The sequence below is a fragment of the Mastigoproctus giganteus genome, chromosome 3 (genome assembly GCF_048544385.1).
Source record: "Mastigoproctus giganteus isolate SK-2022 chromosome 3, ASM4854438v1, whole genome shotgun sequence".
Classification (NCBI taxonomy): Eukaryota; Metazoa; Arthropoda; class Arachnida; order Uropygi; family Thelyphonidae; genus Mastigoproctus; species Mastigoproctus giganteus.
In genome coordinates, this window is record NC_143577.1 from 55,764,377 (window position 1) to 55,781,900 (window position 17,524).

The following is a 17,524-nucleotide window of genomic DNA, read 5'->3' on the forward strand; positions in this document are numbered from 1 at the left end:
GGGGCAAAGATAACTTAGTTGATTTCAATCCTTCTAAAACTCAGTCTTGTCTTATATCTCGCCAAAAGGATTGTTCTTCTCCTATGCTTATCTTTGGTGACACTCCAATTTCTAGGCAAGTTGATATATCTCTTTTGGGGATTACCCTGACTTCTAATCTCTCTTGGCACAAGCACATCACAAATATTGGTTCCTCTGTATCTAAAATACTTGGTTTTTTTCTTTCGCTCTCGGCGTTACTTTTCTTGTAAACAGCTGTACACTGTACATATCGCAAATCCGCCCTACCATGGAATATTGTTCCCACATCTGGGGTGTGCCACTAAAACCTCTCTCAGGCTTCTAGATTTCATTCAAAAGAGGGCAGTTAGGTTAATTAATGACTCATCTCTAGCAGAGTCTCTCCACTCTCTGTCTCATAGATCTGTTTCTCTTCTGCATGCCTTTTCTACAGATACTTCGATGGGCACTGTTCTTCTGAATTCCCGCTTGTATAATTCCCGCTCTCTCTCTCTCTCTTTTTCAAAACAGTCTGAACACGTACCGCCAACATCCATTTACTGTCCAACTTCAAACTCAGAACCAATTTTTCATCTTCCTCGTTTATTCATTCAGCTGCCGTTTTTTGGAACAACCTTCCTTCATACATATTTCCCGAAAATTACAGTCTACAGAAGTTCAAGTGTAATGTCAACAAATAGCTTCTTTCGTCTTCTCAATCTCCAACCCATGCACGGTACTAAGTACTATAGGTTCTAATACCTCTCGTGTTTGGAATTTTCTCAAAAAAAAAAAAAAATACGTATCAGTCTTTTGATATTGTGAAATTATACTTTTTTTAATCCTTAAAAATGGTCCGAAAGAGGAAAGTCGATTTGGAGTGTAGTGTTTTTAACCAAAGATGGACTGAAGGCAATTTCTCCACTGAGTACGACGAAAAACACCTTGAGTAGTGCGTACAGGTCTGTGGGAAAGGGCCTCTTTTTAGAAAGGACGTTAGAGTTGCTCGAACGAGTACAGAGAAGGGCAGCAAGATTGAAGGGAACAATATGGTGCTTTTACCAAGAAAGGTTAGTCTGCCTGTGCAGCACAGTGGTATCGTCACCGTCCTCCCCGCACCAGTTGGAAAAAGCCCGGTTTCGAATCCCGTCGATGACGCGAAGAACTTTAATGGGCTTTTTTTCACTCCGTGGCTGAGTAAGTCGGTCTCAGGCGTAGATAACAAGTTCTCCCCAGAAACTGGGTTTTTGTCCAGCAAAACAAACAAATCGAACATAGAACACACGGAATTAACAGACATAAGGCACACAGCACGCAGATTAATTTAATTATTCAGGTGGCCTAAAAATAATAGTTTTTTTTTTTTTTTTATCAAGAAAGGTTTGAGTTCTGCAAATTGCAATGTCTGGAAAGTGACAACTGACTAGGCACTTGCATTGAATTGGTTGAACAGGCTCAGTGCTGATGGAATTCTTCCTCTTGCTCAGATTACGAACTGAGGGGGGGGACATAAACTGATGCTGCATAAGCTTACTTTCTTGCATCTTATGCCTCTACTAATGCTAATGCTGAAAAGCAGTGTGTTCGGTGTATTAGAAGACTGTGTCAGTTTTTAAAGAATATAATTTAAAACGACACTATGATTCCAAGCATAAATCCCATGATCAATATAAAGGAGTGTTGCGAAAGAAAGTGTTAAATTTACAAAACGAATTAAGAAAACAACAAAACACACTGAAAACGTATCAGTCAAGAAATTTATTTGCTGTAAGTACCAGTTATGAAGTTGCACTTTTGATCGCTTTTGAAAGCAAACAGTCAGTGATGGTGAATTTGTTAAAAGTTGCGGAAAAAATTTGTCCCGAGAACGAACAATGATACAAGACATTAGTTTGTCTCGACAAACAATTTTGCGAAGATTAGAAGATATTAGAAAGAATTTGTTCGAACAAATTTTGGAAAACATAAAACAAATGAAATATTTTAGTGTGTCACTGGATGACGACACAGCCCAACTCCTTCATACGTCGAAATAATGATAATTTTGTACCAGTTGAAGGTTTAGCTGATCTACGGAGCATGCAAGGAATAACTACAGGTGAAAATCTTTTGTAAATTTTTGCCAATGATTGACAAGTTAGGATTAAATATTAAAAATCTGGCAGGAGTTACAACTGACGGTGCAAAAAAAATGATAAAAACATTGGGCTTATGGGTAGAATAACCGAGAAAATAATAGATATCGGAGCTGAATCTCCGATTGGTATTCACTGCATTGTGCATTCAAGAAGCTCTCTGTGGGAAAGTATTGTATCTCCAACTCGTTATGGATGCGGTTATTTCAACTCTAAATTTTATAAGATCACATGGACTTAATCACCGTATGTTTCAATAGTTTCTTTCAGAAATTGAAGTTGAATACAATTATGTAATTTTACATAGTGCAGTGAGATAGCCTAGTCGCCGACCGGGCTAGCCGAGTGGATAAAGTGCCTGCCTTGCAACCCAAAGGTCGCGGGTTCGAATCTCGCCTCGGGCTTGGATCAGAGTAAAATGCAAAAACTTTGGGAGGTGCATTATGGCCACAGAAGCCGATGTGCTAACAAAGAAAAAAAAAAAAATGTTGGCAAAGTGCTATATTGTTTCTTTAAACTGCGTCATGAAATTGATATTTTTATGACAGAGAAAGGGAAACAAAAAAAAAAAAACAACTATCAAATATGGAGTGACCGTTTGATCTTGCAATTCTTACACACATTTCTAGTCATTTAAATGCTTTTAATTTAAAACTACGAGGGAAGGAAATTCGGTTTCTGATTTGTATGGGGACATCATATCATTTCAGAATAAGTTATTATTTAAATCCCAAATTGAGAAAGGCAATTTAGCGCACTTCGAATGTTGTAAAGAGCTAAAAGTGAAACATATTTCCAAAGAATTGTTGCCTCTTGTTATTACAATTACTTTTTGACGAGTTTGAAAGTCGATTTGCTGATATAGGATCCCATGAAAAAGACATAATCTTGTTTAAGAATGCCTTTACTTATATGGCTGAAAACTACAATCCCAGCTTGCAACTTTGGGCGCCTCCGTAGCCAGGTGGGAAGGAGCAGCAGTGCGTAGCACATGCTTCTTGATTAGACCGGGGTTCGAGCCCGTCACCACCAAATACGGAGTATGCGGAAAGGTCAAGGAATGACCACCGCATATCCCGGAGCAATATGGCCTTAGTTGCTAATGCTCCTAAAAACCAAATAACAAATAACAAGCTTGCAACTTGAAATTATTGATATTTAAGCCAAAACATGGTTCAAAAATAAAATAAGTATATAAACTGCGAAAATAAAGTACTTGAATTCTACAAGGCTCTCATCTTAAGATTTTCTGCTAATAAAAGAAAATGGCGTGAAATACTTTGTTCGGATCAATATACGTTTACGAGCAAATTTTTTCAAACATGAAATCAAATAAATATTTAAAAAGAAACAGAATAACAGATGAGCATCTTCATCCCGTATTGAAAATTGGCGTCACAAATTTTCAACAAAAATTTGAACAATTATCTAAAAATATCTAGCCCCAGTCATCTCATTAATGTTAAGTTTGGTTCAATGGTTCAAATGTTATTGCGTATTGTACTTAATAAAATTTTCGAATATTTTCAATTTTAGGTGTATCATTATATTTATTTATTCACCTTAATATTGAAAAGCAGTGATCCTTTTCAGGTTGGAAAGTTTCTAAAGTGAGCATTTAAAAGGCAGAAGTAAAGTATATTTTTTTTTACAAAAGTAAGTCATATTTTTATAATTTTAATAAAATCTAAAAAAATAAATCAGTGACAGATTTTTTTTGCACATAAAAGTGTTGGGAATTTGCATTTTTTTTAATACATAGCCTGAAAATAAAAAATGGTAACACGAAAATAGAAAATTTCATTTACCATGTAGCAAAGTATGGAAAATATAACACTCATTTTTCTCGAATCACTCAGTGCGGCCCTAGAAACAAACGTAACTTTGAATATGGCCCCTGTACGGGAACAGGTTGGACACCACTGGTTTTGGGGCGTTGAGTTTGGTGTCATTTGAAAATTAGTGTAGCGCAAGAATTATCACGACGTTTGGAAATGTGTATCCCAATAGAAGGCATTTTGCGCAACTATTGAAGTGCTTTATTGACGCTCGTTTCTTAAAATGATTGATTTTACAACTTAAGAATTAGTTTTAAGATGATTTTAAAACATTTTTAACTTAAAATTCTAAAATAATATTTAACACGATATTACAATATTTTTTCCCCTTACAAATTGCCATATCGCCATAATGGTTTGCATTTCAATCTACGTTAATATAAACTTTTTTGCTTAAAATTATTCACGGAATCAACCCCTAAAGTTTGGCAGATTTTTTCAAGGACATCCTATATATATATAATTTTTCAAAATTTATTTTATTATTATTTTTTTTTCTTCTAAATCTAGAGATAGCCAATGGCTAGCTATAGATTTAGAAAGAAAAAAAAAAAAATTCTGCCGCAGTGCTGCAGGTGGCCATGGCAAATAATTCATTGTAGATTATGTGGTTTGGAAGCATATATGCTTCCAAATAGCACGATCTACAAGAAATTGTTGCCTATTTGGAACATCATCGAAAAAGCACATATGCCTTCCAAAATAGGCTCTTTTGACCATCTAAGTTGGTGAAAATTATTGCCTTCCATCAATAATCGAAAAATGACAAGTACGGAAGCTCTTGAATCTTTGTGACTTTACGTTAATTTATTGATATCAAATATACTCGGTGGCAGCTGTTTACTATATTCGTGCCATACACGCATAAATAGGAGTGGTAATCCTGATACTTCTTTATTATGCCATTCAAAGAGCGGCTCATTTTATTTAGCATGTGGCGCTACTCCCACGCCACCAGTGACTCGAACACCGAATGAAATACATACCAAGTGGGAAACGGCCACTCTGTTGGTTAATATCGATCGTGTGCTGCAGACTCGCTACTACCATCACTGACCTGTTTTTCTGCATTCTTAGGCGTAGTGTGGTAGATGAATACCACATATAGACCCTAGGGAAATATTAGTTGAGCTAATTAATACAGCCAGAGATTTTCAGGATGGACACTCTTGCGCTATAGCGAGTAAAGATTTAATCATTCACGTTATTTATTTGAAATCCACCTTTTTTATTATTACATGAAAATTGAATAAAGGGAAAACACCGATTTTTTATAATAGGAAGTAACGAGTTTTCTAATCGACCGCTTATTTATTTGGTTATTATTTATTGTTATTTTTCTTATTATTATTTAAGATGTCAAAATTCGGATATGTTCAAACGAATAAAATCAATTCCTCTTTTGTGAAACTGCTTTTTATTTTATTTATTTTTTTCTTCGGGCATTCGTATTATTTTACGTCTCTGTTTTCAGATCTGGCCATTTCTTGTTTCTCAGAAAAATTCTGAGAAATTCTACATATTATTCTCTCTTTAGTGTGAGAGATCAATGTTTCTTAAGGTTTACTACTGAATTTATAAAAGCACAAGCGGGAGCTGTATGATTGCGTATTTATATATTGTTTCATCTTTATTTATATTGCGCTTCACCGCAGTGCCTCAGTACTTTTTGAAACACTTGTTCATAGCGAAAGTTTATTCTTGTTTAGGTGTAGTTTGATAAATCGGCCGTGCATTGATTGATGACGGCATTCTCAAATAATACAAGTAAAGTATGTGCCGTCACCCCGATTGTGGCCGTCATCTCCTACATCACCGCAGCCGCGATACATAGAGCTTCGTGCAAATCTTGCGACGCCCAGTTTCTCCGCCGAGACTATACCAATGACGTTAGGAGCATGATGTCATTCCTGTGGCTGACTATTGGTCCATTTTGGTCACCTGATCATTGATATTGCAAACTGCTGAAAGAGGTAGCGTGGGTACGTACTTACTGTTAGTCTATAGTTGGTTTGTGTGCATCTGTCAATATAGTGCTTTATCGTTGCTGCTGCTGTGTAAATTGCAAATCAGTTATTCTTTCATTAATGCATTTCTCGATGCATTAGGTGATTTCTGGAATTTTCTTGGTATTCGGAATACGATCTTGGTACGGAGGATGGTTCGACTCCGTAAGTTTTCAGTTACTTTACTGCTTTGGTATTTGTATAGCTACGCAACCAGTTATTTGAAAAATAAGAGTTAAATTGAACTGTACTTGCTAGTGTCTGATTTTGTTATTCATTCCCTGTAAAGGCGGTTTCCCTGGATAACTACACAGACATGCCGAGAAACGTTGATTATGAATACCGAACTTACATTTTTGGGAACAATGTGATTTTTGTAAAAATGAATTTTTAAAAATATATTTGTCACAGTTTACTTCAATAATGTGTTATTACTCATTTTAATTATTATCATTTTTACTTTAATTATTGTGTTTTTTTTTTTTTAATTACATATTATATAATTTATTTCCATCCATTTAAATATTTTGAAAGTTCAGGTTTACTTCTCATATACAGTTCTTGAGGGGCAATTTTTCATACTATTTTATGAATAAAAATTATTTAATTTATTTTATGATTCTTACTTTGATATATATTAGAATTAAAAATGTCTAAATAATTTCCTAGTATCTAAATAACTTTATAAAATGACTTCGCTCTGAGTTCTTCCTCTGAATTAATCACGCTACACTTTGAATAGTTTGTAAAGTACCAACCTATTTATTATTAGCGGTTACGAACAGCGAGGCTTATTTGTTTGAGATGACATGGAAAATTTTAATTTGGCAATGTTAAGGTTACCACAAATAGATAAAGTCGTCTGTTGTTTAGTGTTTTAATTTTTCACCAGCTGTGAAATATTGAAAACATTTAGGTATTCAGAAGCTCATTAATGAATATGTAGGCTAGTAAATAATAATAAAAAAATACAATATGAATTACACCAATAAGCCACTCTTATCATTTTAATTGCTGCAAGAGGATGGAATTACTCATTAAGATTCACATATACGTCACACAGATGGTCAGTTATGCCCACCTAGTTCTTATTTGTTTTGAGCAACTTAAATTTATAATTTCGTTAGAGATGAGCATTGCACTATTATTGAAAAAGGTTTCAGTCATTATAGATTTTATAGTGATAAATATTTTAGTCTTTCCTTGTTAACCAGTCTGACAATCGTATGGCATACTGGAGATTATTGAATGTGCATTATTGAAGTATTTGTGTTTCGATATGGGAAGAAACCTGTTATTGTATTTCACTTGGTTATGTTTAGCATGCAGTTGGTTAAAGTAATGACTAGTGAAATCATTTTTATTGTGAAATTATGTTGAATGCTATTCCATATTTATATACAGACAAGTGTACCCGTGGCGAATATTTCGCCGAAACTGTTTCAGAGAATAAGTAAAAATTAATATCGAAGTAATTACAAAAACTTCTCCCTCGGCTCCCATCGCTGTTAGCGAGATGTTAGTGTGACGGACTCCGGTAAAATCAATTTAAAAAATGTCTAAAACAATTCGATAATTTTTTACATGTATGACTATATCGTCCTTTAAAAAATTACAATTATTGCACAGACAAAATTACAATTATTCTAGTGTACCTCTGGCGAACATTTCATCAAAACTGTTTAAAAAAAATAACGGAAATTTTGAAATAGATCGGAAAGATTTTTGAAAATTTTACAGCAAATTATTCCCCCCCCCCTCAATTTTATTGCTTAAATTGGCCTTTAACATAAATTAGAAGTGAATTTTAAAATGGCTTAAACCGAAACAAATCTCCAGTACAATGCCAGCCATTTCTGATTACGCTGTTTGGCGTTGTGTTTAGTGAATTTTAATTTATTTTTTATAAATGTTTTATAAAAATTACTATCGTAACAACAAAGTGTAAAGTGATATAATTCTTCTGAGTGCTGGATGTCAATTCCCATAAACAAGGAATAATAAATTATTCCTTGTTTATGGGAATAATTTATTATTCCTTGTTTATGAGAATTGACATCGTTCAGTTCTTAAGGAGAAATCCTGAAGTTTTTATGTTGAAGTAAATTAGTGAATTAATATTAAAGTAATGAATATTCGCGTTCATTTAAAACAGTAAACATGCAGCTGCACATATATTAATCAAAAACTAAAATACAGAAAGGAAAGCCTGATACCTGGGTTAAAATTCTTGACTGAATTTTTTTGATTCTCTCTCTCTCTCTCTCTATATATATATATATATATATATATTTTTTTTTTTTTTTTTTTTTTGTCCACTTTGCTCTGTCATTTCTGGAGTTTGTTATTTAACTAATGACACTGAAAATTTCAGTGGAGGATTGTTGTGGCAACGCAACTAAAGCCATGCGGCGCCATCATATTATCTATAAATTGCTTGTATTCTATGGTAATTTGTTTTGTCGGATGGGAAAAAATCGAGTTTTTAGGGAATAAGACACCGTGCAGCCCTCTCCAGAGGTCGACTAATTTGGCCACGGCATGAACAGCCAACGAAAGCTTTTCCCGTGTTGATGGGATATGAACCCAAGACTTTTACACACAATGTGGAACGACAGCGAGTGTAACCACTCCTCTACCACGTGGGTGTAGTGGTGAGAACAACGAATAAATGCAGTGAGTAAAGGGCGGGGAGCCGATTCAAGATGCCTCTGCAATATTTCAGTTCTTTGGTAAATGGCCAAGTTTTTAAACCAGGCTTAGATTCAGAGTTTGAACTTGTTTGCTAGATGGAACCTATAATTGTTGTCACATGAAGGTGTGGGGAAAGAATTAAGAAATAGCAGGAATACCATGCAAGGAGACACTGATAATGTTGGTGGTAAGTTTGATAATCTGGTTACCCTAATATCACCTTCTACCCACAAGCCCCATTTGGTTTTACGCTGTTTCCATCACTACCTTGAGACGTTTGTAAGATCTTCTCAAGATGTCATCATTCTGTAAAATTTTGTGCCGTTGGTTTTCCGCAGTGGATATGTGAACTGCAGTGGATATCATTAAGATCTATATTTTCAGATTTTTCTGCTTTGCCATCACTTATGAAGTGAGGGTCTGGGGTTCGCTGCCCCATCATCCATATGCAAATCTGTACTGCTGAATTTTCGTCACTCTCGTGGGCAACCTTGCACCTCTCGTCTGAGACAGCAGAAATGGACTAACGTGGATTTTACCAATTTTTTTAAGTACTAGTTGACTACTTATATTTTGATTTTATGTTACTTTGGTCATGATTAAATTAAACGATTTTCTTTACATATAGGCTTAATCTAATATACTTAAACCCATACATTATTTGGTCTTAGCAAACATTGCTCCTCCCCCATATTTGTGAAGGTGAACTGTATCTTGCCTTTCCTTACAATGTAACTTGTAAGACCCTTGGCACCTTCGATTGTTCATGTATTGTAGTAAAGAAACTCTACAATTGAGATTGACTGATTTATTTGTATGATCGTTTTTGTGTTGTTCTTAGGTAACTCGGCCTGACGTAGCCGAGTGGTCAGGAGCGAGAGTACAGTAGCACGCGCTCTTTGAGTGGACGGAGCCCCTAACTGCTAAATACGATTAACATTTGTATTGATACTTTATTGTAAACTCGACTGACCTGGTGGTCATATCGGAGTATAAACAAGAATATGCAGTAAAAGGTTTAGTAATAATGTAGGTTGATTTTAATAAGATTAAAAAAAACTGCGCTCCACATAAATTTTTATAGGAGAATAATCGAGTTCAAAATTTTCCTGTTGAGATGTTTTCGTCATGATTCCAACTACTTGTCATTTTGATTTCTTCTCAACCACTAATAAGGAATTAAGCTTTGTAACTGTTCACAGGAATGGTACAACACAGTCTTATCTATCGTCATTTTTGCAGCAGTTTCTGCATTAGAATCTCAGAATTTCGGCGACAATTTAAAAATCATCAGATTACCACCAAAACAAGCAAACGATTACATCTTCAAAATCAGTCAAGAATCGAACTGTCTGAAACCTCCCGCTAAACAGACAAACAATAAAAAAAATAGTAATTTTTTTTACAAAATACACTCTACTTTAGACCTCAAATTTAATTCTGTATCAGATTTGTATGCTGTGTTTTCGTGACTGACCTTTTGTGAAAAATTAGACTTAAATACTACATCTGTCGGCATCTACTATAAGATGCATGCTTAACTGAATCATTTAGTCAAACCACGCGACAGTCAACAACAGTAATGGCCGCCTACACGAAAGAACAGGTACTTTAACTTCGTAACTCATAAGTGCTGATTAAATAGGGAATATGTAATGCTCGTCCGCCCAGCCTATTTAAGACGGACTTAGTAAGCAAGAAGAAAACACAGGATAGATAAAGTTTGGAAATCTAATATAGTTATGAAAGGACGTTAAAAAATTTCATGGAAGGTCTGAAAAGCAATTTTCCATCCTCCGCTGTTCGTTTCATCGTTGATAACCAACATAGCAGACGCTGGATGTGACCTGAAGAGTTTATTTTTAGGAATTCCATATACTGCACTAAAAATAGTCTCCATATGACAATTTTTTTCAATTTTATTTCAAGAATACTAGAGGATAGTGGTTAACTTCTGTTTGCGCATTGTTTTCTGTCATAGTTCGATTTTTTTATTATGCTTTTTAAAAGTTTTCAACCTGAATAGGCCAGTAAAACATTCTAAAGTATTCTGTGTTTCGATTGCATTCGGATTGGTCTTTTCTGAATGCAAATAAAGAATAACATAAGGTTTATCCCTTATTTCCATAAAACCATATTTATTACATCTGGTGCTGCAATCAAATTTCAAGTAATTAAATTCAGCTGTAGTTTTTTAATTTTTGTCCCTTTACACTCCACGTTGAAGCATGATATGGGTTTAAATCTTCGTTACCTACTGCGCACTCCAGTTACCATTCCATCTGATGAACTAACAGACTCTTAAATTCTTTCCTTTTCAGGAATAGCAAATAAATCCTTTTATTAGATGCCACGTTTTCTGACTTCTCGCTGGTTGTTGCGCGTTTCATAATCATTTGCCTACGTGTATTAAAACTCTAGTTACTGATACACATACTGTATCAGTAACTGATAATAGCATACGTTAAAAAAAAAATAGAAAATATATACGTACTGAACTTCACTATATCTCTAAACACAAAAGAAGTCTAATGAAAATTTTTACAGATGTACAAAGTATCAATTAGCTTGAATAAATTTATACAGCCGATGAGTTTGCAGTTTGTATCTGAATTCGGATGCACTGTAAGGTAAGTTTTCAGTCCTAAGTTGTTTCGTATGTTCACCAACAGACTTGTTACTTATTATGGATTGGATATTCCTGAGCGTACATTATTTCACTCGCCCAACACCAAATTTACGTGTTCATCAATTACGCATGTCACAAAATGCAAGCAATTGATTTCAATAGTTGATGAAGGGAAGTAATATACCCCGAGAAGCATAATTACAAATCCTTGTACAAACTCATATGGGACTATGAGAGCTTGCATATTGAGCATCCTTTACATATATAAAATCAAATGTAGAAAACAGTTTTAACATTTTATTTTTGCACATCTCCCATACATAAAGCATTTCTGTTTACTCTAACATAGTATTCGTGGAATTAAAAGTTTGTAGCTGCTGCACTGAATCTATTGTGGGCTTTTTTTTTATAATAATAATAATAAGATTCTTTATTTTATGTAGTTTCTGCATGTCATTTGCCACCAGAAATCGATTGCTTGGATTTCTATTCCTGGTCACCGGTTTTTCATCTCGCAAAATAGACAAACCGAGCAGTAACCACTACTACAATAACTTCCTTGGCATTTTTAATGAATCCCGAGACATTACTCGGTTTGCATAAAAGTAAAAGTAAAGTGCAGCCATTATCAACCCACTGCAGGGTGGAAGCCTCCTCAACAATTCATGCTGAGGGAAATGGTTTGCATATGTTGAAACAATTACAGTGGTCACGTACTCTAAACTACATTTACGGTTGCTTCCCCCATCCCTGCTAAAAATAAATGGAAGACACTAAAGTCACGAAGGTGCATAGACTGAGCAGAAGGAAGTATCCCGTCAGCACTGAGTTTGCTTAAGCCATTTAAAGCTTTAAACATCTCAATCAGATCAGATCACCTCGAAGGTACCTAGTCTCCTGACACTACAATTTACAGAACTGAAGCCTTTCTTGATAAACGCACCCCTTTGTTCCCCCTCACCAATCTCGTTCTGCCCACTCTGAATGTAGTACAGCACAGTTGGTACGTCATTGCGCAGAACAAATGTAGGAGCAGGTTTTATAGCTAAAAATAAGGATAAAAAAAGTTCTTATGGGTGTGATTTTTGTAATTTATTAATCATAAATTACAAAATATGAAAAGAAATTAAAATATAAATCTGTAAAAGGAAACCATATGAAGTTTTTTTCTCTGTTTATCTCGGGTATTAACATGAGATGAATTAAGAATAAATCACGAATTTCATATGATCCCACACAAAATAACCTAAGGGTGTATGAGGCCGTGTGATCATGATGGCCACATTATATTGGGCTGTTCAAACCATCTATCGGTTATTGTACTCCGTATTTAAAAGGTCAGACACCGCGAAGAGATTGGGCTTGTGCATAAACCACATCTCTACCGATTTGTGAAGGTCTTCTATAATTCCTACAAATTGTGTGTCAGAAAATATATGCATGCCATTCCTAGAAATCTTTGCTGTAAAACATAAGAACCAGCAAGAACACCACACTAAATATTAAAGGAAAAAGTTATTTTGAAAATGAGTACTGACAATCGTGTATCGGTTTTCTTCCGCCTAGACGAGTTTTTCGAGAATTGAAAATTCCATTTTTCGTAAAACATGATTCATCAACAACCAGAACATGGCTGAAAAATCGAGGATTACGTGTACATATTAAAATGAGCTACTGACAAAAGTTTCTGCGTTTGTTCTTGTATAGGCGTGCTGCGATATGGATACAATTGCTTTTTACGGGATGGCCTCTATACGCTTGCAGATGAAACATTTACTTGATCTGACAGCCTTCTGGTACTTATCGTAAGAGATATTTGAACAGTACGAAGTACAGATACTCCCTGACTTACGTAAGGGTTGCGTTCCGCGGAACTCTACGTAAGTCGAATTTTACAGAAGTCGGAATTACCCTAAATGCTTATGCAGTACTCGCAGCTATGCGCGGTGAATTTGATTGAAGCAAAATAGAAATGTTCGACGAACATGTTAAATAGAATTATTCAATTTTTTTTTTTTTTATCTCATGAGCAGGAAAAATTACAAAAGTGTACAAAATTGCAAAAATTTCAAAATTATAATATTACAAAAAGAGAGAGGAGACAGGCATAACGTCAGCAAGTTTTACCTTTCGAGCATCGTTTCCAGAATTAACTCTCCAGCTGATAAGTACGCCGCTGCGGAAGTTGAGGGCTGTGAAGATTTAGAAGGGTTTTTTCCTCAACACATCACAAAATTCCTCTATAGCTGCAGAATCGGAACTGGCGAATTCACTGCATACTTTAATGTTTTGGAAACCAGCACGATGCGTGAAGGCGCCTCCGTAGCCAGGTGGGAAGCAGCAGTGCGTAGCACACGCTTCTTGATTAGACTGGGGTTCGAGCCCATCACCACCAAATACGGAGGATGCGGAAAGGTCAGGGAATGACTACCGCATATCCCGGAGCAATGTGGCCTTAGTTGCTAATGCTCCTAAAAACCAAATAACAAAACAAAAAAACAAAACGATGCGTGAACCTATTAAACCACTCGTTACTTTCCACGAACTTGGCTTGGGGTCACGCCGTACTTATCCTTAATATCTCCATAAATATTTCTTGCTTTTGCTTGAATGGCCATTGGACTCAGGGGCACTTGCTTCTGAATCACCAAAAACACCAAATACGGAGGATGCGGAAAGGTCAGGGAATGACCACCGCATATCCCGGAGCAATATGGCCTTAGTTGCTAATGCTCCTAAAATCCAAATAACAACAACAGCTTCTGAATCTGATTTTCCATCCATATTATTAATAGCTTTTCCATCTTCGATATAGCACCTGAACGCTGTTTTGTGATCACTGTTGATCTTAAATGCGTTTATCCTTTAACATGTTCTTTTAGCGCGCACTGTCCTTTAAAATAGCATTCACTGTTGAAGCAGTGAGACCTAATTCCGTGCAGTAGATAACAAATTTTGTCCTGCTTCGTACTTCTTAATTAATCATCTTGATTTCTAAATCAATTTGTTTCCTAGCACTGCCAGCACTTGCACTTTCCGGTGGTCGCTTTCCCTTCATCATTTTAAATAGTAAATAGGAATGAAGAGAAGATTCGGAAAATTTATTTATGTTTTTTATATGATTGAAGATTTCAGTGACGGGAACTCATTTCACCATAATGCCGTAACGTAAAAACCCACACAATTCCAATTATCGGTATTATCGAAAATGCAATAAGATTGAGTTTACTATCCCTTTATGCGCTAACAGAAAAGCCCAATGAACCGGAAAGTGCAAATTGTTTTTGTTTTATGGTAGTGACCTACAGAAATGTATTTTAGAAAAATATCACAAAGGCGTTCAAAATTGATTCTTATAACACAACATATGATAACGATGAAAGTGTAGCGCAATTTCCATTATAAAAATGACATTTTAGAGAGACTTGGGAACGAATTACCAAAAAAACAATGCGTTATTGGATTCACATTACGATATTTTTACGATACCTCCATTTATTCCTACGGAATGCAAAATACGTTTCCACGACTTTAAGTCTGCACCGGCCGGCAAAAACTTACGTAAAGTCGAATTTCCATAAGTCGGGGGAGAGTGTCTGTATTTGCTCTTCAACCTTTGCATTTCATTTGAAATCTCACCCTAATAGCGTTTGCTCGTGACGGCTTCAGCGTAGTATACCTGTTCAAGTCGAATGCTGCGCAGCAGAAAATGTTTTACGATTTTCACTCGTCGAGTTGAAACATTTTCGGCGTAGCTGCGAACAGCAGCAATGGAATTCTTATGAACCTCGCAATAAATTAAAATCACGTCACGGAACTCAGCAGAAGTAAACTGATTTGTAGTGTCTCCCTAATATCAGTTTAGCCAGGACTGGATTTCCCATTTGGCACCACAGGCATAGTACCTAGGGGCTACAAAGGAAGGGAAAAAAAAAAAAAAAAAAAACAACTCTTTTCATTGTGACTACCGAAAAACGAGTTGAGAAAACATATGCGCAATCGACTCTAGGAGCTTCAATTCAGTACGCTTTCTAGCAACTGTTCTCGAAGCTAGAAGAATCGAAGTCACAGTCGCCCCGTCAATTGAGGTGGTTTATCATTTATTATAGTTGAAACTTGAGTCACGTTAATTGACGTGGTTCGCAGTCAAAGGGTTGAAATATAAGTGTTAAAACAGAAGGGGTAATAACATTTACCCCCCCAGCACATTTCGGAAAGTGCCTAGGGTCTAGGAACACCAAAATCCAGCCCTGAGTTTAGCAAATGCCTTACTGTAGACAACAAGACAGTTGGAACATGAAACTCAAGTAATGGTCACATTGACTGCTAGTATGTACTAGGTCACAATAACATTTCTGAACACCTAAAAATGTTTTGCAATTTTATACGGTTTTATAATTTATGATTAACGTTTAATATCTCTGAAATAAAGACTTTTGAGACATATAGGAACATTTTTTTATTCTTATTTTTAGCTGTAGAGTATGTTCCTACATTCATTCCATGCAATATTGAAACACCCTATAGTCACAATGCTTCAAACTGTTGATGTTATTTACGGGGCATTTTATCTTACAAATTTATTTTCTGAAACTGTCAGACTGTGTAAAAGAACTTGAATGATTTTACCCATTTCAACCGTTCGTGTTCGTTATCTGGCGAGGGTTTTATTCCCCGAAACTCGGTTGTTTCATTCAGAAATAGGCAAGCCGACCACACAGAATATACTCATTACTCAGATGTAATATGTTAATGCCTCGTGGCCTTAGTTGCCTCAATTCAAATATGAAAACAGTAACAACCCCATTTCATGTGGCCCACTTCACTCCGAATACAGAGAATAAACATGCTAATATAATTCAAATACAATAGTCACTAAAAGTGGTTAAGAATCCTTATTAGAATTACCAGTAAGTCATGGTAATTCTAATTACCCTCGTCTGTTGAATTTTTTAATCTCTTCCACATATAACAATTCTGTTTGACAACCAAAGATGTATATTCTTTTCAGGTATATTTTCAAGAATATACTTTTGAAGGTTCTGACAGGATTTATTAAATGTATTTTTTTAATATCAGTGATTATGTGCTATGTGACCTTCTCGAAGGAAACTCCAAAGCACAGTTGACAATGACTTGCACACCGTATACATTTTTTAAAGAATGATTACAGTGCGCATTTACTAGTGTATAGCAGAAAGGCTATACACTAGTAAATGCGCTCTCTCTTAGGTACCCTCGTGGAGTTTCAGATAACCTATTGATGCCTGATACTATTAGCAGGCTAATAGAAGGTGATGGTAAGGAAAATCCTGGTTCTCATGCATTCTGTGATCTGAAACTTCTAAAGGGCACAGGATTTTTGAATTTTGATTTGCTTACAGTTTCTTCATAATAGCAGGAACTGCAAATAAGACTTGTACAGCATTTCAACAAGTTACAAAAGAGAACAAAAGAGCTTCATACAGTATTTCTGGTTTTCTATCTGATACTGTATTGCTGAACTAAAGCAAGACAAGCCTCGTTAGTTGAGTTAAATTGCTTTATTGTTAATTAATGATAAATACTATAAAGAAATTGGTTTTTAGGTTAAAGGAAAAGTTGTGATAGGTTTTCAATGAGAATAAATATTAGAGGAAAGGTTAGGAGAGTGCGAAGAGAAAGGCGTGAGTTAAAAATTGAAATAGAAGAGAAGAGAACAGAAGAGAAGAGATCAGGCGAGCGAGTATGTACACTGGTGTTCAAAGAAAGTGCATCACCGAGGAATTTCACATTTCCTTTTTCGCGATGGTATGTTAGATTAATGACTAGCATCACAAATAGAAATATAAACAAAAGATATTTATTAATAGTTAAGGCAAAGCTAAGTAATATTTGACAGGTGCTCTCAAAATATTCCAAAATCAGCATTGCAACCTTTATACAACAGTTTTGGTAAACACAATTATGGCTGAAATGTTATCAGAAGCCCTCAGTTTGCTTCAGTTTATGATTTTAAATGGAAAACAAAATGAAAAGTTCACCAGGTGCAAACTAATATTTAGTTGAACCACCTCTGTCCCTGATGACGGCAGCACACCGTCTAGGCACTGACCAGATCAATTTCTGAAGATAATCAACTGATAGTTCGTGGTTCCAAACACGAATTAATGCTTCCTGAAGTTAACGAAGGGCCTTTGGTTTCTTTCTGGCAACTGCAGATTCCACACGATGCCAACAGTT

The 17,524-nt window shown here is 35.5% G+C and overlaps 1 protein-coding gene across 7 annotated transcripts in view; it reads left to right on the top strand.

The window, feature by feature from the left end:
- The window catches only part of LOC150088024 (protein Fe65 homolog), a 437,915-nt gene that overhangs the window by 120,541 nt on the left and 299,850 nt on the right, over positions 1 to 17,524 (top strand). For 5 of the 7 annotated variants that reach the window (XM_090370539.1, XM_090370541.1, XM_090370535.1 and 2 more), the window contains exon 1: positions 6,043 to 6,144. The exons of the other annotated variants lie outside the window; for them this stretch is intronic. In XM_090370539.1, coding sequence (XP_090226665.1) covers positions 6,132 to 6,144 — 13 coding nt within the window. In that variant the 5' untranslated portion in view covers positions 6,043 to 6,131. Of the gene's footprint in view, positions 1 to 6,042; positions 6,145 to 17,524 lie in introns of those variants that run through there. 7 annotated transcript variants of the gene reach the window in all.